We start from the raw sequence: 20,494 nt of genomic DNA on the forward strand, positions 1-20,494 counted from the left end.
TACCAGGCTAATCCTTCAGCAGCAATCGCTACGCCGCTGCACATCCGTAAAACAAGACCAGAGAGAGCAGCCAGGGCAGCGCAGCCAGGAAAGCACTCATGTGTTTGTGGTGTGGCCGGGGAAAGGAGGGGATGACTCCGTGGGGAGAACATACTCACTGGGCTTAAATGGTGCTTCCCTTTTGTTCCTAAAACCGCCAATTCAGGGAGAGACAGGGCTGTGCCTCCTTCTGCACCCATTGCCCCCCCATGGGGCACGAGGGTCCTGGGGGAGCAGCCGCTCCCGCTGCCCGCAGCTGCCTGAGGTGCAGGGATGGGGTGTCCTGTATCCCCCCCCCCTCCCCGCTGCAAGGCAGGCGTGCAAAGCTCAAGGAGTCACAGGAGGTGGTTCCTGTGTGAAAGCTGGGGTCAGGTACGTGCCAGATGTCCCTCTGGTTATCACAGTGGTTGTAGCGAGGCCCCTGTGAAGCCTCGGATGGAGCCAAGCAGGGAGGAATACGGGGAGGAGGGAGCTCACAGATGGATGTGAAATCTGTGCTTACTTCTAACAAACTGGGACTGGCTCCAGCTGCTGACTCCGGCAGTTCTGGTCCCTGTGGCACAGGGAAGGCAGAGCTCAGCTCTGGCAAAGCCCCGGCATCGGGGCAGGCAGCACCCTGCCCGGCAGCGCTCTGGCTGCCCTCACTGCCCTGGCCCGCGGGCAGCGCAGGGCAGTGCCCTTCCTGCAGCGGAGTGTCACAGCCCCCAGCCCCGGGTCACCCTCCTGCGCCAAGGATGGGGCAGCTGCTGCCACAAAACCTCACCCAGCTTGGGAACATTGCCCACCTCCGCTTTGGCTGGGAGCAGAGCGGGACGAGCAGAGGCAGGAGGAAACCTCTGGGGGTGGCCAGAGCCTTCCCAGGAAGGGCAGCTTGCACCCACGGAGGGTGCTGCACCCCTGCACCCCACCACAATCCAGATGACTCACGCGTCTCAGCTGCCAGGCTCAGCCACCGTCTTTCTCCGTGATGCTTCATCACACCCACAAATGAACCAAAGGCTGGCAAGAGAAGGCTGGAAGTTTGCAGGCAAAAGCATCCCTGGTCACAGGAACCTGCGGCACCCGAGGCCTCCACCTTCTGCCCTGACACAGCTGGAAGAAAACCAAAGCAGGGACAGCATACTCAAACGCTCCACTGGCAGCTCAGCAACAGGAGGCCCCTGCACCGACCTGACTTGGTCAGGTGGTCTGTTTCAATCACCCATTTTAATGATGATTGACACCAGCAAATCAAAATTTTTATTCTGTTCTTTCCCTCCATATTCCTCCAGCACTTGTACTGTGACTGTGAGGCCATCTTCCAAGGAAAGCAGCTAATGAGGATCAACCCCAGACACATCGTTTTGAAGCAAAGTTTCTTCACACTGAATTTGGCATTTCTTTGTGCGAACCGCCAGCAACTACAGACACATTTAAGTGTTTACAGAGTCAACACGCTCCCAGATACTCACATTGATTACACTGTATTAGAAAATGGTAAATTATTTATCAGGCTTTCTGACTTGTGATTAGCGTAAAGCCTTTCTTGGATGCAAATTGGAATTGTAATTAGACATGTAGAAACCCAGCATCTGAAACCTGTTTTTATTGAAGCAGTGTAAGGTACTTTTTTTCCTTTTGTATCCAGCATAATTATCAAAGAACACTTTGCACGTAAAAAACATCAATTTATTAAAACCAGAGACAGTTTTATGTCTGATCAGTGAACTAAAGCTGGTCATCACAATGCCAGGATTTTACAGCTAGTACATCTCAACTTCTTGCATTTGATTTTTTTTTATTTCTGTACTGGAAGAGGAATGCAAGCTCCCACCCACCTCTGCCAATGTATTACTCAGCTTTGAATGAAGCAATTCTTGAACAGAGCTACACTTAAAAAAAAAAAACAAAAACAACAAAACCAGACAAACAGAACAATGATAAAATCTCTTTGGAAGCTATAGAAGAGGCCACAGTCACTAAGAGTCAGCTTATTACTTCAAGATACTCTGGCTTCAGAGACTTACCTGCCAATTTCCTTTAGTTCCATAGTACAACTCATTAAAATTTCAGAGGTAAAAAAATGCATTTACATTTGCTAATAAGTTTAAATGCATTTAGGTTTTGTAGTTTGCCAATTGCAAGTTATGGTCAGCTTTTCAGAAGGTGGTGGGTTGTTTTTTTTTTTTTTTTCTACTTAAAAACAATTACTTCAGACTAAAACAAATTTGTGTTTGCTCTGTCACTGACCCCTCTCCATCCCCAGTCTCCCCCCACCCTGGCACAGTTTAAGTACCCAACAACAGGCAGCATGAAGGGCATGCTCGTTTAAGACCAAAGCGTGAGAGATCCCAGAACAGCTATTGCAAAGAGAAAATTTTAAGACTGCCCTTGCCTTCAGCCACTCTCCTTGCAGGTGACAGTACCTGTTTGAACCAGACCTTAAACATGAGTAGGACCCTACTTATCAGCCCAGGCAGAGATCATGGGAAAGTGAAAACTGGTAATATCACTAGAATTGTGCTGTATCTTCCATATTAATTATCTAATTCAATTAGTAGCAGGTAAGAGCTATTTAAGAGTATTTAAAGTTTCCTTTCCACTGTGAATTGCAGTCCAGGAGAAATGGAGACCTGAGTGTCAAGCCCTGAGCTGCCAAGACGCTTTTCACCCAAAAACGTCAAAGCGCTCTGCACATCCACCTTGCCAGCCTCCACTGCCCACCCTTGCAGGACGCCAGGGGAGAAGGGAAGAGACACCGCATGCATCTGAAGCAGCAGAACCAAGCAAAGTGTCGTTATCCATGTTGGAATCCAGCCAAGACCCTCTCTTCCTGCCCCTTGGGATTAGCACAGCAGTTGAGTAAGTAAATTCAAAACAGGATTTTCAGAGACTAGGTCAAACTTGCACCTAGCCCAAGTGCAAGCAGTTGCTGCCGGGTGCTCATGGCAGCCCGCATTCCCAGCGACAACCAGGCCCGAAACTGGCTCTGCACCCACATCTAGATGCCCTCAGCAACACAGGAGAGCAGGAGAGAAGTTTCCAGGCATCAGGGCACATAAAACTTATCGCTCCGAGGATATGGTGCCAAAAGCTCAGTCTGGCCAGAGGCAGAAGCTTAACTCTCCAAGAGCGCGTGCAGCACTTTGGCGTTTAAAGACGAGGAGGAGTGCAGGGTCACTCCGGGGGCCCCGATATTGGTCTCCCAGCATTCAAATCCACAGGCACATAAGTCTCGCTTGGCTGCTTCCACGGTCAGCGGGGAGGTGTCTGCCAAGAGGAAGGCAAGAGCAGCCAGTTAGTCAGCTAGGCCACTGCAGGGAGACAGAAACAGGACATCGCACGTTTAAACACATGCCCCCTGGAACAGGGCCAATGCCCTGAAGGTCTGACACACATAAATGAACGCACTGAATCGCCTCTGTCTCACACACTGCAAACCACACTGCCAGGCAGCTCTGTGAGACGCCATCCCGTACTCGTGACACAGCTTCACATCCCACTACAGCCCTACGAGGGCTAGCATTGTAACCTTCTGGCTCCCAAACCTGACCCCACTGGCAGGGTCGTGTGGAACAGGGGAAAGATGCCCATGGCAAGCAGAAGGTTACTGACCTGGTCTCAGCAGGGTGATGCCACAGCCGCCCCCGCCAGCTCCAGTCAGCTTGCTGTGCAGGCCGTGGGATGCCGTCACCCGGCACAGCCTATCCAGGGAGGGATGGCCAGCTCCAATCACGTTTAAGTGGTGTTGGTTTATATCAAAGAGTTCCTAAAAGCAACCGTACACACAGGAGATGAGCATGCATTGTGACAGAGGCTCTTCACAGCTGTGGTTCCCTTCCCAGCGAGGTGCAGGGGAGCTGCCCTGCTTTCGCAGCCACCTCTACACGGCCATCTCATTTCTGCAGGGAGTTAGGCCACCAGTGTGTCTCAGGGCCCAGCAGCGCTGGGCAGCAAGATCAAAGCCAGAGTCTGAACTCTGCACTGCTCATCTGTCCCTGTCCCCCTCATGACTTGGCGCTGCTGCTGCACACCACAGTGACAGCGGTATAACAGCTTCTGGACCTCCTGAGAAAATCCTGATCACTGCAAGCTGCCAGCAGGCATTTATTTCAGGTGCTAAATCAGAACTCCCCGATGCCTCCCGACAGCTTCACCTCTCCCCTGTCACACGAGTGTTGAGCAGGAGACTGTGCAAGCCCCCTTGCTGGCCGTGGGAAGGGCACTAAGCCAGCATCTCTCATTCCTGGCTGTCACCCTGCCCTGCTCTGCAATCCATCCAGCATAACTAAATCCAGGGGACTTCTGACACAGCCAAGCCTGAACGGCATTGCTGGAGAGGGGACATGAAATTACCTCCCCCTGTTTGCATTGTGCAGCACTTCTCCCTCCTCGCGGGCAGGCCCTGGGCTGTGAGCCAAAGGGCCACTCACCAGCACCACGCTGGGAATCTGGCACCCAGCTCAAGTGGGGTCGAGAGGGTCCTCCCTGGGGGGGAAAAGCAGTGCAAACCACTCTCCAAGCAAGGCCGCCCTCCAAGCAGAGCTGCCCGGCTCTGGTGAGCTGCAAGCGCATCTCTATCACGCTGTCCCAGCCAGCCACAGACACCACTGCTCCTGGAGAAAGCTGCCACAGCAGCAAAGTCCAAATGGCCAAGGAATGGAGAACACCTCACAGAGGTGGGGGTCACAGCTTCTCTCCTCCCAGTACTAGAGGTGAGGAGTTAAGGGGCAAAGGGAAGCGCTTGGGCCACCCTCAGAGTGAGCCTGGAGCAGGGCAAGGAACTGACACCAGGCCCCCAGGCACTGCAGTGCCCTTCCAGCTCATCAGCACCATCAGCAGAGAAAGTTCATTCTCAAGAAGGCTGGTCTGACACCCTGACCTGATCGTCTCCCAGGCATGTGGCAGCTGTTCCTATCACTATCGCAGAGGGTGTCACAAGCAGGGAGCCAGCTGAGATGGGAGCAGTCCCAGAGAGGTTCCCTAACAGGAACCCTGTGGCTCCCTCCACCAGCCAACGCCACCAAGTGCTTCCCTGCCTGTGGCGAGCCAGGAAGAACGCTGCACACAGGGAGCAGCGGGAGCCATGCTACAGCATGGCAGGTGTCAGTCACATCACCTTCGCTCAGCTCCACACAGGTCTCCTGCCAACACTACGCAGAAATAATCCCTCTTCCCCCCTCCATTTCTGTACCCCAGAGCATTCCTGTACTGCCTTTAAACAGATGTGGGGAGGCGAATTAGCCAGTCACATGCAGAGCGCATATATCACAAGTTCTGTGCTGGGTTGGACAGACGTCCATCTAGAGCCCTCTTTATATGCCTGAGTGAGGGCACAGCACTGCCTATGATGATCCAAGACACCTGTCATCTCCTGATCCAAAATCTGCCAGGAATTGGATGACAGCTTATGACACAGTAGACTAGTTCGATGGTTCAAATACAATGCTGTCCAGAACTGCACATTTCAGAAACAGCCAAATATATATATATATATATATATATGCTGCATATAATCAACTGTGCCTCTGTGGGCTCTTCAAGCACAAGACAAAACAACAGAGTCAAGACAGAAAGCTGCTCACTGCAGTGCTGCTTCCCAGGCATTGTATACAAGGCTGTTTTGACATCTTTCACGTGAGGATCTCGAAGCACACTTCAAATTAGCCCTCCTCTTCCCTGTCCCCCAACGTTTCCGACAGCCTGAGCAATACGGCATTAAGGTGGAGAAGAATTGTCTGAAGTTGTGCTGCAGACAGCCTCTGGATCTCTCCCAGCTGATGCCAGCTCAGCCCTCATTAGGGTCAGCCCACCCTGATGAGTACAGAAACCCACCACTCCCTTGGTGCAAAGGGAGCAGAAGGACTTTGCTACAAATCCCATGGAAGACCCTCCCGTGCTTGCTGCAGCCTCAGCAGCAGCTCACCCACAAGCAGTGAGGTGCAAAGCCTGAAGCAAAGAGAAGGCTGTACCAAGCATCTGCTAACAGAGTGGCCCTACGCTGCTGCCACGGATTGAGCTGGGACAGCAGCTCCCTGTCCCACCCCAGAGGCCTCTCCTGCACCTCTGCAGCATGCCACAGCTGTGGAGGGGACAACCAACCAGCAAGAGCAAGGACAAACAGAAGTCCTCACAGGAGAACCAAAGCGAGGGAGCCAGGTGCCAACAAGGAACTGCACTGCCAGTACCAAATGGTTCTCAATCTTCCAAGTCACTTGGCATCCAGAGCCAGGCCAGGTTTGCCTCAGCTGGGACACTGCCGCGCATCCTTACCCCACGGTTGCACGAATTGGTATTACAGCGCACTCAGCACTGTAAAGAACTTCTTCCACTTGGAAGCGCGTTTCTCCCCACCACAGCAGCCTCTCCTACTTTGAACAACGCCAAGACAAACACAGATCTTTGTATGCACCTCATGCATCAATGTCAGGTCAGCTCTGGGCACAACTCTGTTATTCTCTGGAGCCAGGATGAGCACAGAGCAATGGGAGCTGGCTCGTAACCAGTCCATCACAAACCAGTGGCTGCTGGGCTCTCTGCTCTTTGCTCCAGCCTTGGCAGTGACAAAGCAGTTGCTTCACAGGCAGTGACTGCCAGAACGAGCGTGCCTGGCCTGTGGTGCAGGGAGGCAGCATCTTGGCCTGAACTCACGCCACGTTTCTTAGCGAAGGGAAACAAAACCTCCAGAGCTACAGGTCCACAAAGCACCAGACCCGCTCCCTCCCTCCCTGTGCACTGCTGTGGAGAGACACCAGCAGCGTTTTCTCTCCCTTGGCTCCAGGAAGGGCATTAAAAGCAGCGCACACAGACCATGGTTTCACTGAGAACTGAACATTTCCTGCTATCAATTTTTTCTTAGACTTAATGTTCTTTAAATGACGTTTTGATGTTCAACAGTAACAGTGTCTAAAAATACTGGTGAACAAGCCCCTTACCTCCAGCACAGGGTAATACTCTGGTGATGGATTTTCAGGCATCGCTTCCAGAACACTTTGGCACTCCTGAGAAATTGCATCAATGGAGTCCAGCACCGGGTTCATTATGGCAGGGAACTGAGAACGGGGGAAGGCAAGACATGAGAAGAGTGCTTGCTAGTCTTCCAATACCACTGTGATGAACCCAGCCCCAGCCCCTTTGAGCTAAACTATTCCTCACACCATTTGGGGCTATCCATTCACAGAAAAACCCACTGCAGAGCAGGGCAATGGTAAGTTGCTCCCACCTGCAGAAAACGGAAGAGGAGAGGGAAACAGGCCAGAGGAAGGAACTATTCTTTTTGTGGTTGCACACTGGTGATTTTTGTGGCAAGCCCTGTTAATACTGGAGAAAGGGAGGAGGTGAGCTGAAGCCCTGTTCCCAGAGCAGCTGGGATAGCAACAGATAGGAATGCAGCGATGACAGGAGGGATCTCCCAAGAGATCCCTGCAAGACCTGCAGTCCCACATGAGGAGATCTGGGCTTGTGAGGGTTATCTCCCCACCCTGCACCAGCATGCATCTCCATCCCCACGACCACGCAGGTGCTGCACCTTCAGGATCTTCTGCTTAGCACCAGCCACCAGGACCTTGGTGCTTCGAGGGACTTTTGTGTTGGTCAGCAAGATCTTCAGCATCGGCACCCTGGAAGCAACAAGAGATCTCCTTGCCTCTTTCCTTCACAGTCCTCCAGAAGCTCCCAAGGCCCAGAGAGCTACAATTTGCTCTGCCTCAAAAGACCTATTTGAGCATGACACCCAAGATAAGGAGTCCCATTAGTTTTAAAAAAGTTAAGCAGGTGCTTAAGTGCTGGCTGGGTTCAGGCTTGTTCTTCTTGGATACAAGGAACAACTGTACTAGCGCTATAAATAGGACTGTAATGTATTTACTGAAATCCATGTTTTTCAAGCAAATTTTTCCTTTGAAATACTATCTATGAGACTAGCCAGCAGTAGCCATTAACTGCTAATAGAGCAATTTCATGCACTGTGAAAGATTTTAATGGAGTCAGATTATACTTCATTGGCAGGAGGCAGAGGGAACACGCAGGACCTGGATTTGTCTCTGTAGCTTGGTTTTCACACACTCTTAGCACCAGGTAAGCAAAAAGTTCCCCCTCCCCACAATGTCATTTTCTGCCAGGAGCAGATCCGTTCCTGCTGCCCATAATGCCATGAAATTAATATTGATCCTTTGTGCTGTGTTCATCTAATGTCAGATAATGACCAAACATTTCATTGTTCCCATTTACCCCAAACCAAGACAACACTCAAGCTACCCACACCTACAGCAAAACCTGGCTACAGAGCCCTTCCGCCACACTGTTAGTGATCCCCCATCAATCTCATGCCCTACAACATCCACCCAATGCCTCTTTGACATATTCCACCCACCATATGTAAGTGTTATTTTTAAACTCGACTATTACCTCTTTAATGGTGTGATTTTTCCTGATTGGTATCTCAGGGCTCCACCTAAAGTAAAATACATGCATTGTCTCAGTACACAGCAAGCAGAGGGATAACACAGTGTCGTAAGAGACAGAAGGTCTTTCATCTTTAGAACCTCACCCAGAGCATATGACAGTAATTGCAAGAAACACTAACTAAATGAACCATGTTCTCAGACAGCATGAATCTGCCTAACCCTGCTGACTTAATGAGAGGGTCTGGCCGGACATAGTTAACCCAGTGCCTTTCCCTTTGCTCTCCTCTACTCTGGGATCACATTAAATATTTTTTAAAAGGCAAAGACTTTGGCCACCGTTAAATCTTTACTGAAAAAAAAAAAAAGAGAATCAAGCAGTGATGCCCTGGGGCAGAGCCAAGCATACAGGTTTCAGACTGGACTGAACGTGTGCACTCACGTCAGCAGCTGTCCTTCAGTATGGAATTTCATTGTCCAGAAGGAATGTCTCACTTGGCTCCTACTTATACAGAGGCACTGCGATTAGGTCTCATTAGAAAGATTATTAAAAGTCTCCAAGGACACTTCCAAAACACTTGGAAGTCTCTGTTAATTGAAACTAAATGACAGCTGTCCAACTGCATTTTCTACTGCATTATCCTTGGGACAGGATTAGGTTTCTTTGTTCATGCCAGAATGTTTAAGTATCAGTTATTTGCAGCAGGGTCTCTGCTCCACAGCACCTGCCTGGGGGACAATCTCTGGTGTTACTGCAGCCAGTCCCCAACACCCCAGCTGGCTCCAGTCCCAGCTCACAGATGGGGCAAACCAGGACAGGGATCGAGTCCCCCTACTCAGGTCAAAATGGGGACCTGAATTTGGGAGTTTCTGGTCCCTTTGCTCTATGTACCTCAGCACAGTGAGGCAACCTGCTCCGTTCAGCGACCTGCAGCAACCCCAACCGAGCCTTATCGTCTGCAGAATTGCAGCTTCTGGGAAACTGGTGAGCAGATGCCACAGCTGATGCGCAGTCTGCAGTGCAGAATGGAAACACTCTCCTCAGCACCCATATTCAGTGCCAGGGAGCAGCAAGCACACACACATACCCCAGGTACCAACAGCATTATCCACACCCGACGGATTGCCATGGATCACCCGTTCCCCTTGGAAGGCCCAGCTGTTAATCAAAGTCAGCTCTTCTTCTGTCCACCTGAAAGGCAAGAAAATTACTCCAATACACAACCAAAATCAGCACACGCAGAGTGACAGAGAGAAGCATCAGAAGCCACAGGAGATACAAAAGCGGCAGGAACCATACAAGGTACCCAGTTGCTGTAGGAAGAGCCCCAGCACTGCACATCCCCTCTGTGCACTGCACTCTTTCAGTGGAGAGTGGGCACCGCTGTGTACAGCGCCTAACTGGCCCTCGGCACTTCTCTGCATGGCAACACGTAGAAACACATTCAGCCCTGCGAGGGGAACTGGCACTGCTCCTCGGACTGATACAGCATGGAGGGTACAACCACTACCCAGTGCTCCTGCTGCAGGCCAGCAGCGAGGGAGGGAACAGATTCAGGGAGGAGATCCTAGCCCTGGCCTAGAGAAGATCAAATTTAACTGAATGCAAGTCCAGACCCATTCCCGCCCCCCCGACACTGTGTGTTACCACACATCTTGGCCTGAAATCCTGCTCACCAACAGGCAGGATGATGTATTTGTAGATGCAGAAGGCACCATGTGAGAAAAGCATAGTAAAAGTTGCATTTCACACGTGCAAATACAGCCTCTAATTGCCAGCCGCTCAGCTGCAGAAACCTCACAAACTGGGTCAGAAGTAAATCAGTTCTAACCACACCACCTCTAGCAAAGAACTTTCATTTTTAGGGATTAACTCCGAACACTTCCAAGCTGCACCGGGTGCTGGCACTTAGAGCACAGAAGGGAACCAAATGCAGATCCAGAAGGTGTTATGCTAAAAACACAAACCCAGATCTTTGTTGTCTTAAAAGCAGCCACATAAATTGGTAAGTGCTTTGAGAGTTTAAATGCTAGCACAAAGAGTTTGGTGCTGGTCAGACTCAGCAAGGGTTGAGACCCCCAAGTGAACATGCTAATTAACGGGCTGCAGCAATACAAAAAGCAAACGCAGAGCTGCCAGTTACAAAGCAATTCACAGAATGGTCAGGGTTGGAAGGGACCTCTGGAGATGATCTAGTCCAACTGTCTAGTCTAATTGCTGGCTGCAACTTGACTGCAATTCCACCACAGCGATTTCTCTCCCAGCGCCTCTGAACACGCCACTGCTTTGGGCCTGCAAGGCATGCACCCGTGCACCCACCTTCAGAACTCACCAGTCTATTTCAAACCCACTCACTTCCACACTGAAGGACTCTCTCAAACCCTGTCACTGCAAGGGAAGCTCAACACCCACAGGGAGCCAGCCAGCCCTCCCCCTCCTTGCTGTAACAAATTTAGACTGGCACAGGCACACAAATACACATCTCTGATCCTCCCCTGCCACACCGCTCGGATTGCTCTGCGGTCCAGACACACAGCGCGTGTTCCAAGCCACCGTTCAAATGGCCTAATGTATGGTAGCATCGGATACCCCAGCATTGGGGATGCTCCACAGAGATCAGAGCTGGTGCTTGGTGCAGCGAGAACGTGCATTCGACAGGTTTTTAGAATACAGGGCCCAGAACAGGTATTACGTGACGGAGCAGAGGCACAAACATGGATTTTTGGAAAGCATCACATAGTCTTATATGAAATAATGAGAATGGTCACTGACCACTACTAAGGCAAGACAGAAGGTCTGAGAGCTACCTGGAAGCTGCTTCCTTTAACTCCCCCGCTTCCCTGGGCCTCAGCTGAATGTCTTTATCCATCTCCACACACCTTTCATTTCACTTGCCAATATTTAATCTGTGAAGCATTCAGAAAAACAGCTCACACCGCCGCTACTCAAAATAGAAGCGCAGTTTGCTGTAAACCACTTGTTTTTAATCCTCTTTGAGAGGCTGCGATTCTTCTCTACACAGGAGTCATTATATCACGCTGTTCTTTTCTTGCGACGTTAAGCAAAAACCTTCTGAAGTCTGACACCCCCATCTCTCACTTACCCTCTGCATGCCAGCTGGAAGAAAAAAAAAAAGTTACACTGTATTCAAGCTGAAGCTAAGAAGTACGAGCAGGGAATGAAGACACCCTCACTGCTCATTGCCTGGTTTGGAACTGGCCTTTTATTTCTCGTGCTGTGTGACTATTTGGGAGATTTGCCTGAGCAGGGTGTACAAACTGCTCCACTCCAAGAACGTGTTTCTGGGTCAGGCTGCAAAACTGGGTTTTGCAGCAGAACAGAGCTACTCCCTCTTGCTGTCTCACTTTTAGACCCCCACAAAAACCACAGAAGCCAACCATAAAAGGTTGCACCTGGCACGAAGCACACAATAGAGGGTTCTGCTGCTCCAGCTGTGATACGCATCTTTAAGCAGAGCCTACTTAGACACAGCAGAGCAAACCAGTTTTTCAAGACTGAACTCCACGGGAAAGCAACCCAATGGCAGGAGGAAAGAAACTCCCTTTCACCAGCCACTGATAAAGGGGAAGCTCAGGCAGGAGATCAGCAGGAAATGTACCACACGCAGAAAAAAAAATCATCATGAAAATGCACAAACCCCAGAAAGGATCAACTCCTTGAGGACTCAAAGCAAAAACTGGAAGATGCTCAGGGACAGAGAGGAAATAGAGGTTAAAAAAAACGCCACATCAGAGTATGTGTGGGTTTTTTGCTTGGCAAAATAAAGCGCTTTTTTTTTTAAAAAAAAAGTATATCTGTCTTACACTAGACAAGTGAAAGGGTGGAAGTTTTATGAAGTCTCTGCATCCAGTTGCTTTTACCAGGAGAAGCAAATTGTAAACACATGATTCACAGGTCAGAGCCCTGCGACAGGGCACGTCTCTGCTGCTGGGAACACACGGCAGCGATAGGAGAGGAAAGGAAAGGAGCTGGGCTCAGAGGGCCGCTGCTGCGGCCACAGCCCAGGAGTCAGCTAGAGAGATCAAGAGAGGTGCCAGCACCAGAATTTCTGCAGCTAGAAGGAAAGACAGAGAGCACAGCAGAGCCGCCGCAGGCCATGCAATCAAAGCAGGAACACTTCCTCAGTGCGTTACCTGGCTGTGGACTCTCCCTCCTTCAGAGGGCACGAGATGGCTCCGCACACTGTCAGCAGGGCCGCTGCCAAGCAAACAGCATAGGCGGCACTTGAACCCAGCCCAGCTCCCGTGGGCAGCTCAGACCACACCAGTATGTCCACGCTCGGAACATCTCTGAAACACAAACATACAGGATCTAACACAACGAACTTGAATTCCGTCTTGAGACAACATTTCAAAGGCAAAAGATGCCAATTAGGACTGATCGCAGGAAAAGCTAGCCAAAAACTGGCAACATCAGCACATGCATACGCATCGCATCGGAGGCACACGGGCTTCACGAGTGCTCAGTTAGCACAGCTGAGTAGCCTTGCTAAGCTATTGTACTAGAACAAAGCCTTGCTGAATTGGATCTATGATTAGCACAGCTTGTCAAGCTGCTAGCAGGGGCACTTAGTAACCAAATACTTGAGCAGCACCATAAAGAGACCCTTCAAAGATTGTTGTAAACACGATTTTAAATGTATTTCTAAATGAAGCATAAATATCCCAAATCCATAATTGCAGTTACATCCCACTGGAGCGACAAGCTGATGGGGAAGATTAAAGACGCACATATCTGTGCCCACGTGCCCCTTTTCTCCACCGAATGCATCTGGGTTGTGTTACAGACCCCAGTATCAAACCCAGGACCTTTTCACTGGCTGGTGAGTGACACTGACTACGAACTGATGGTTTTGGAGCAGGTTGATGACAGCCCCAGTGCTATCACCAAGCAACTCAGAGACTGCAAAGCAAAACACAATGCAGCTACGCATGGTAATTCTTTAACCTTTGATTTCTTTGCTATGAATATTGAAATCAGGTTCTACTTGGTTTTAAATAGCAAGCAGCGCTGTATCCGACATCGCCCCAAGCACCTGTCCAGTAACTTCCACTGGTATCATCAACAGTATTGGTCAAGTTTAGAAACTGGAACAGCTCTGAGCTGCGTTTACCCCAAGTTCTCCTATTTTTAGGGAGATTCAGCCCACAGGAGCAATCAGACTTAGCTCAGACAATGAATTCACAGCTCATTTCTGCAGCAGTTTTCCTAACCTGAGCCAGGATGAAATGAGCTGTCTGCTGGAGGGAGGGATGTCTGTGCCTGCTTCTGTTGACTGTGCAGGAACAACAGGATGAACTGCTTCAACTTAAGCACCTCAAAGCCAGATGCCTAAATGAGAGCAGATGATTCCCAGCCCACCTCCTTGGGGCACCCCAGCCACCAAACAGCTCAGCTCTGAAGAGTGTCTTCTGAGGCATTCAGAACCTAAATAAAGTGAGATTCCTTGTAATTTCTTATTTTGCCTCAAAGATTTCATTTCTTCCTGTGACCTTGTAGAAGCAATTAATGGTGAACAACACTCGAGATAACATATTTATTTTGGGGCAGGAAGATAGCCTTACCCATACTTAGCTGAAATAGCCAGGCACATATAAAGAAAGGCAAGAGTAGCAAGGCTCTCGGGAGCTGAGGCTCCAGCAGCGATTCCAGCAAACTCTTTCAGTGTATCCAGCTGTTCTACGCTGGGGGACTTAGATTCATCAAAGTCAGCTATGGAAGCAAGCAGGGAAAAATTTAACACTTAGAAACCAGGAAACTGTTAAACTTGAAAGTAGTATATAGAAGAACAACATCTCCTGTTACAGTGGGCAGAAACAGACTGAGCCAATTTCAGATTTCACCTACAAACCTTCTACCTAAGGATTCATGATAAAATAAAAGCAAAATCTCCACCAGTCACTCCGAAAACCCAGTGTTTCTACGTTTCACACCTAAGTTGTATTATAGCAACTGCCTCCTTGCCTACACTTCCCAGTGCACCCATCCATCACCAGAAGGGATATTCTGCTGTGTTTCACACAAGTCTGGACTCCAAATGGCCAGGAGCAGGCAGAGCATAAGAGAACTTTTGGTCAGTGCCGAGAGAGGTTACCAATGCTCCGACTCAGCAGACTTTGTTCTGTCTTCTGCTAAGGAAACGGTGCTCATGAGGACCACGAGTTAATGCCAGCTGCTCTGGAGGGAAACAGCACAACCACCAGTCAGGGACCGCACCCAGCATAAGATGCTGCAAAAGTTCCAGTGAGGGCTGGCAAAGGGGCAGGAAAACAGGCCCTGTATCCCTGCCTTCCCCAAGAGCTCTCAACTCAGACCAGATTTGGTAATACACCTGGATGTGGTCCCCGGCTGGCTCCTGTATGTATTACAGCACTGCCTGAGCCACAGCAGTACTAGAACAAGCCCTTAGGAACCTGAACCAGGAGGACACAGCCAGGGCAAGGGCCACTCTCGGGTCCCAGAGCATCAGGCAGGTCACAAGAGGCACAAGGAGGGAGCGTGCGTGCCTGAGCCGGCAGCGTGCAGGGACTCAGTAGTGAAACACACACTGCGCGTGGTCAGAGAGACGGCCCAGCGACGCTCTGCAGGGGCAACAACCAACGCTGCGGGGTTCCAGCGGGGCACCCATAGGGGCCCCAGCGCAGCCAGAGGGCACCGAGCAGGCCCGGGAGCCCCACAGACACAGGGGCAGCGGCTTCCTCCTCTCAGCGCTTGCCTGCAAACCCCCTCCGCAGGGCCTGCAGGCGGGGGGTCTCCCAGCTCCTCACGACGCCGACGCCGGGCAGGCGGACGCGGACCCGGCCCTCACCGCAGGGCCGCAGGCGGAGGAAGGTCCTCAGGTCCAGCGCCACGGCCAAGGCCACCTACGGACAAGGAGGAGCGGCGTCAGGGGAGCTGAGGGGAGCCGGGCCGGAGCCAGGGGAGCCGGGCCGGAGCCCCGGGAGCCGGCGGCAGGCTCCTTACCTTGCCGTGCACCACGGCGTGCTCCCCATGGAGGATCACCTTCCCCGGGGCGGACAGCAGCAGGCTCCGCTCCCACATCGCCCGCAAAGCCGCCGCCACCGCCGCCTCAGCCGCCTAACTCCAGCCACGCGGACTGACAGTCCTGCTCGCCAATGGGAGCCGCGCTCTGCCCCACCCTCCTTACCCTCGAACCAATAGTCGGGATCCTTGCGAGGGCGGGACATCGGAAAGGCCAATGGGAAGGCGGCGGTGCGGAGTGGTGCGGCGCTGGGGTGACACCGAGCGGGGGCGAAGGGAGGGACGGCGGCCGCCGAGGGTCAGGGGGCGGCGGCGGCGGCGGCTACGGCGGCCGGGAGGGATGTTGCGGCGGGCGGCAGGCAGGGGGCTGCGGGGGCTGCTGGCGGCGGGGCGGCGGTGGCAGCACAGCGGGGCGGGCAGGTAGGTGAGCGCCGGGATGGGCCGGGGGCCCGGCGGGGTAGGCCCGGCGGGGGAGGGCCCGGTGCTTCCTCTCACGACCTGTGCCCCCACAGCCCCGACGGCGACCCCCCCGCCCGCGGCCCCCGCAGCGACCGGGCCCCGAAGATCTACACGAGGACGGGAGACGCAGGTAGCGCCCGGGGGCGGCGAGGGGGGGACCTCGGGGCAGAAGCCCGGCCCGACCCCAGTGGCTCCGCTGGCCGGTCCTGGCCTCTGAGCGCCGCCCCCGGGCCCTTCCCAAAGGCTTCTCCAGCACCTTCACCGGCGAGCGGAGGCCGAAGGGCGACCAGATCTTCGAGGCCCTGGGAGCCACGGATGAGCTGAGCTCGGCCATCGGGTAACCCCCTGTCCCCGCAGCCCGGCCCGCCGTGGAGGCCTAGCCGTGGCCTGCCGTGCTCTGCGGGAGCCCTGGCCCCGGGCAGGCCGCACCGCTCTCCCCCCTCCCCGTGCCCAAGGGCCTGGGGACACACCCCAGCCCCCTGCTGCGGGGGTCTTGGGGCAGCACCTCTGTTCAGAACCGCGCTCCCAGCACCCATCAGGATACGCTGTGCCCGGGTTTCTCTGGAGGGTGGCACTGACAGCCAGGAGTGGCCAAATTTCCTTAGGAAAAACACATATACAGTCATGGTCATTTTTTTAATTTTCAGCTAACTCTTCTTTTCTTTTTTTTTTTTTTTTTTTTTAACATAGGCTTGCTGGTGAATTTAGTAGTGAAAAGGGCCACACGTTTGTTGAGCAGCTTCACAAAGTGAGTATTAATGATAATCCTCACCCACTGTAGTCACATCTGTGCTATTGAAATGTATTCTTAAACTCTTTAACATTTAGACACAATGTTCCCGCTGACACGCAGGAATTTAATAAATTTAGTACTGAAAGAAATATTTAAGACTCTGACCCTTGATTGCACTCTTAAATAAATTTCTTTAACCAAGAAGTAAACTGGTAGAACAGGTAATTAGTTTGGGGCAGACAAACGTATCACTAGGTTTATTCAGACCTGTTACTATACATGGTTATGGACACAAGTCTTGTCCCATAGCCTCAGATTTGAAGTCGGGGCAAAGTAACCACGTGGGCACGAAGGCGGGTGATGTGTTCCACTGTGGCAGTCTGTGAATTTTGGTAATTAGCTGTGCTGTGCACAAGAAAGCAGAAGGAGCTATAATCAGAGATTTTAAAAAGCTTTACCAGACAGTCTCTTTAAGTATACCAGACTATGGAGAGATGCCCATTTTGGAAGTGGATGTGACATCAAGCCAGTGCTGTCTGCAGCTGTTTGTCACTGCTTTTCTTCCAGAGGTTACTGGTTTGGTGTCCTACCAGCAAAGGGATTATGTGAGCACTCCCCAGCCTGCTTTCTGCAAAGTCAGCCAGGGTGGTTTAATGTGCCAGTGAAAACAAGTACATGTGCTAATCTGGCTTCTCATAAAGCAATTAGGGAGCACTTATCTGATCCCCCCTGCCAGCAGGCTGGGGGATGATGAACAACAAGGGTAGGATCTTCTTTAATCAGCACAACCAGCTGTCGCCTCCCAGATCTTGCTGCAGTTCTACCGGAGCATCAAAGGCTGGTTAATGAAAGCGCTTCTTATTTTTGTCCTGATTGCCACATCTAGGTCCAGTGTATGCTGCAGGATGTGGGCTCCAACATCGCGACACCTCTCTCCTCAGCCAGAGGGGCTCATTTAAGTAAGCCCCACAGTATCTTTCCTGGGATAACGTTTCTTGAATCACAGCTGTCTTTCTAGACTGGCAATGGGGAGGTTGTTCCAGTATGTGGTAGGTAGAGCTACCCGAGGGCTGCTCCGCAGTGCGTGTCTGGGTGCTGAATGAAGTCACGCACGGCCCCACAGGCTGCTGCGTTCCTGTGACTCAAGCGATACAAGCTGGTCTGAGGTGCTGCCCCAACACTGACACCCATCCTCAGCTGCTGAATGGGGAGCCAGCCCTGCTGTAGCAGGAGGATTTTTTGGGGATGCTTCCTTAGGGCTTACTGATCCAAGAAATATGACAGCAGACCAAATCACTTCTGCATTTCTTTTAGTTGATTCCTCTTTTCCCTCTGTAGAACGAACGTATTTTAGTGAGAAGCCGGTTCTGGAGCTGGAGCAGTGGATTGACAGTTACTCTGAGCAGCTTCCTCCACTCAGAGCTTTCATCTTGCCAGTAGGTACTGCTTATGCCTTTCGCTGACTAGGGAAGGCTCTCTTTGTTGGGGTGAATCTGCTCTACCACTTGCTGTGGGAAAACAGGTTCTGAGACCGTTATTTGCATGGACAAACAGCAAAAGAAAAACAGAGAGAAGGACCCAGTTGAGTTAAATTTCCCCATCCTACTGCATTCAGATACCTCTTCCCAGTTGCCTAGCCGTAAGACAGGGCTCAGTTGTACGCCTGTGTGAGATGTGATAAGCTTTGCTGCAGTTACACAATGAGGTGGATGGCTGTATCTGTTGTTAGCAGACATTGATGCGCTGTTTCATTGTTGTTTCAGTCAGGAGGTAAAAGCAGTGCTGCTCTCCATTTTTCCCGAGCTGTCTGCCGCAGAGCTGAAAGGTGGTGAGTGTTGGCTGTAGTGTAACAGAATAAAATTGATAAAAGGTGATCAGAATGCTGCAATGATAGCAAGTTGTTGCAGTCAGAGCAATCAACCGTAGCTGTATTGCACTCAGCTAGAGCTCGAGTTGAGCTTTGTATGTTTGTATTAGCCAAATTCCAGGAGTGCAGTCAGCAAAAAGCAAGTCTCTCTTCCCTCCCCTGAACTGGGTCATTCCAGCTAAGAACTTCAGAAAGAACAGACAGGTTTACACTGAGATGCATCTACGTGTTCAGCTCCTATCTGGTTTGCTAAATGTATTTTGTAGGCTGGCACACATGGAAGCTGGGGCACTGGCAGGGAAGCTTGTAGTGGCTTAAGATGTTACTGCCCACACCTACCTTGTCTCACTTCTCTGTTGGAGATGAAAACTCCCCTGGTAAGGTCCATAGAAGCCAACTCTTGCCTGCTCGTTATGTAAATCACTTCCACGGAAAGTCTCTTGTCTTAGCCTGAACCTGCTCATCAGCAGTTCTAAGTTGCTGGGGATTCTTTACTGCAGCTGCTGATGTGCAGGAAGATGTTTTTGTGGATGTGCTCTGCTGTGAGAATCGCTACTCTGACAAGATACACTGGAGCAGCATGATCTTAAAAAAAACTAATCACAGTCAGTGTTTTCTTGTCAAAAGAAAGCTAGAAAGAGCTGTATACCAGTCAGGAGGCAAGGAACAGCTCTGTGCCCTCAACAAAAGGGTCCCTGTTTACCTGCAGAAAAGGACCATTATCCTGCAAACTACTCCTATTGTTGAGTGATACCCACTAATGAGTATCCTTTAGAGGAGGGGAGCCATTACAAAAATTAGTTGCATCATTTAGCCACCACACATTCCCCTTGGGGAAGTAAACAGCGTTCACACCTGCTGTGGAGAGTTAGAATGGGGACTTCAGGTGAGGTTGCGGTGTGAAGGTTGGTGCTCCAGTGCATCGCAGTCCTTTGTGCATTCAAGAACTACAAAGCTAAATACACTAATTTTTTTCTTTTTCTAGCGTGGTTCCTTTAGTACAAGCAGGAGAAGCAGATCCAAACGTGGCCAAATATTTAAACAGGTAAAAAAAAACCAACCCAAATCCCAAAGCCTTGCTCTATACTACTGAAGCGTGCCTCATGTTGTTCCCTTAGTCTTGGGATAAAGTGGTGGGGTTTTACTTCTCAAGAAGCTTCCCTTCTAGAGTAAGATGTTTGAAGTTTCAACAAGCAGCTTGTTGAGAAGTATTCTTGCAAGGCCTGTATGTTTGCAGGCACTGCTGCAGGGCTGAGGGAGTAGTCAGCTTTCTTAACGAGGGCCATTTTGGAAATCTTTTCTCGTGTGGTCTCTGCCTTCCTTCACCTGCAGTTCTTGTGCTGTACTCAGAGTGATTTGCTGTGTAGTTGTGCATTGCTGGATACGAACACACCTGGAGTGAGAAGCGGTTTCATTGCTTTTTCCCTTGGTTTCCAGACTGAGCGACTATCTCTTCGTTTTGGCGCGTTACGCTGCAATGAAGGAAGGGAAGGAAGAGAAAATATATATAAAGCCTGAACCGTAACTGGGAGCTGGGATGTTTCTTTCCTTGATCATGGGAAGCTAAATCCAGCAGACTGCTTTCCCCCGTCAAGGAAGGGAAAGAAGGCAAGCCTGGACTGGAAATGTGAGCTGCCAAGAACTTCCAGCTTAAATAACTAGGACCTTGTTCATAACTACTGTGAGGGACACAGCTCTTCTGTTCACTGGGCCTTGTCCAAATGCCTTTGTACGACACTGCAGTGATGGCATCAGAGTTAGCTTGCCCTGGGTTGGAGTTGAGGCAGGAGACTTCAAAGAACTACAGCTGATTTTCGAGCGATGTCTTCGTTTCCCTAGGCAGTGGCAGGTGCTGTGGAAAAGCTTTGACAGGACTCTGAGGAATGAAGAAGAGAAAACAATCAGCTTCTCTTTGTAAGTCATAATGCTCATATGGAACAGCAACTGGGTAGAGATTCAGGAACTCTGTCCACAAGCTTTGAAATAATAAATGTGATTTACTTGTACCAAAGGGC

General features: G+C 51.0%; 2 protein-coding genes across 5 annotated transcripts; one reads left to right on the forward strand and one right to left on the reverse strand.

Annotated features, from left to right (window-relative positions):
- Positions 1 to 1,608: 1,608 nt before the first annotated feature.
- On the reverse strand, positions 1,609 to 15,558 carry MVK (mevalonate kinase). 3 transcript variants are annotated; one of them, XM_005236520.4, is made up of 10 exons: positions 15,403 to 15,558; positions 15,155 to 15,302; positions 14,004 to 14,151; positions 12,573 to 12,728; positions 9,506 to 9,609; positions 8,422 to 8,467; positions 7,547 to 7,637; positions 6,954 to 7,070; positions 3,634 to 3,787; positions 1,609 to 3,288 (listed from the first exon to the last, which is right to left on the reverse strand). In XM_005236520.4, the coding sequence occupies exons 1-10, from the start codon at positions 15,478 to 15,480 to the stop codon at positions 3,137 to 3,139; spliced, it is 1,194 nt and encodes a 397-aa protein (XP_005236577.1). In that variant the 5' UTR covers positions 15,481 to 15,558; the 3' UTR covers positions 1,609 to 3,136. The 3 variants fall into 3 exon arrangements, with proteins under 3 accessions (XP_005236577.1, XP_055653733.1, XP_027641164.1); XM_027785363.2 differs by having other exon boundaries at positions 3,208 to 3,332; XM_055797758.1 differs by lacking the exons at positions 12,573 to 12,728; positions 14,004 to 14,151; positions 15,155 to 15,302; positions 15,403 to 15,558 and adding an exon at positions 11,226 to 11,515.
- Positions 15,540 to 20,490, forward strand: MMAB (metabolism of cobalamin associated B). 2 transcript variants are annotated; one of them, XM_055797761.1, is made up of 9 exons: positions 15,540 to 15,718; positions 15,933 to 16,009; positions 16,123 to 16,216; positions 16,570 to 16,627; positions 17,499 to 17,571; positions 17,951 to 18,048; positions 18,376 to 18,440; positions 19,465 to 19,524; positions 19,917 to 20,490. In XM_055797761.1, the coding sequence occupies exons 1-9, from the start codon at positions 15,555 to 15,557 to the stop codon at positions 20,002 to 20,004; spliced, it is 777 nt and encodes a 258-aa protein (XP_055653736.1). In that variant the 5' UTR covers positions 15,540 to 15,554; the 3' UTR covers positions 20,005 to 20,490. The 2 variants fall into 2 exon arrangements, with proteins under 2 accessions (XP_055653736.1, XP_055653737.1); XM_055797762.1 differs by having other exon boundaries at positions 15,708 to 15,840.
- Positions 20,491 to 20,494: the final 4 nt, after the last annotated feature.

Source organism: Falco peregrinus, chromosome 2 (assembly GCF_023634155.1).
Source record: "Falco peregrinus isolate bFalPer1 chromosome 2, bFalPer1.pri, whole genome shotgun sequence".
NCBI lineage: Eukaryota > Metazoa > Chordata > Aves > Falconiformes > Falconidae > Falco > Falco peregrinus.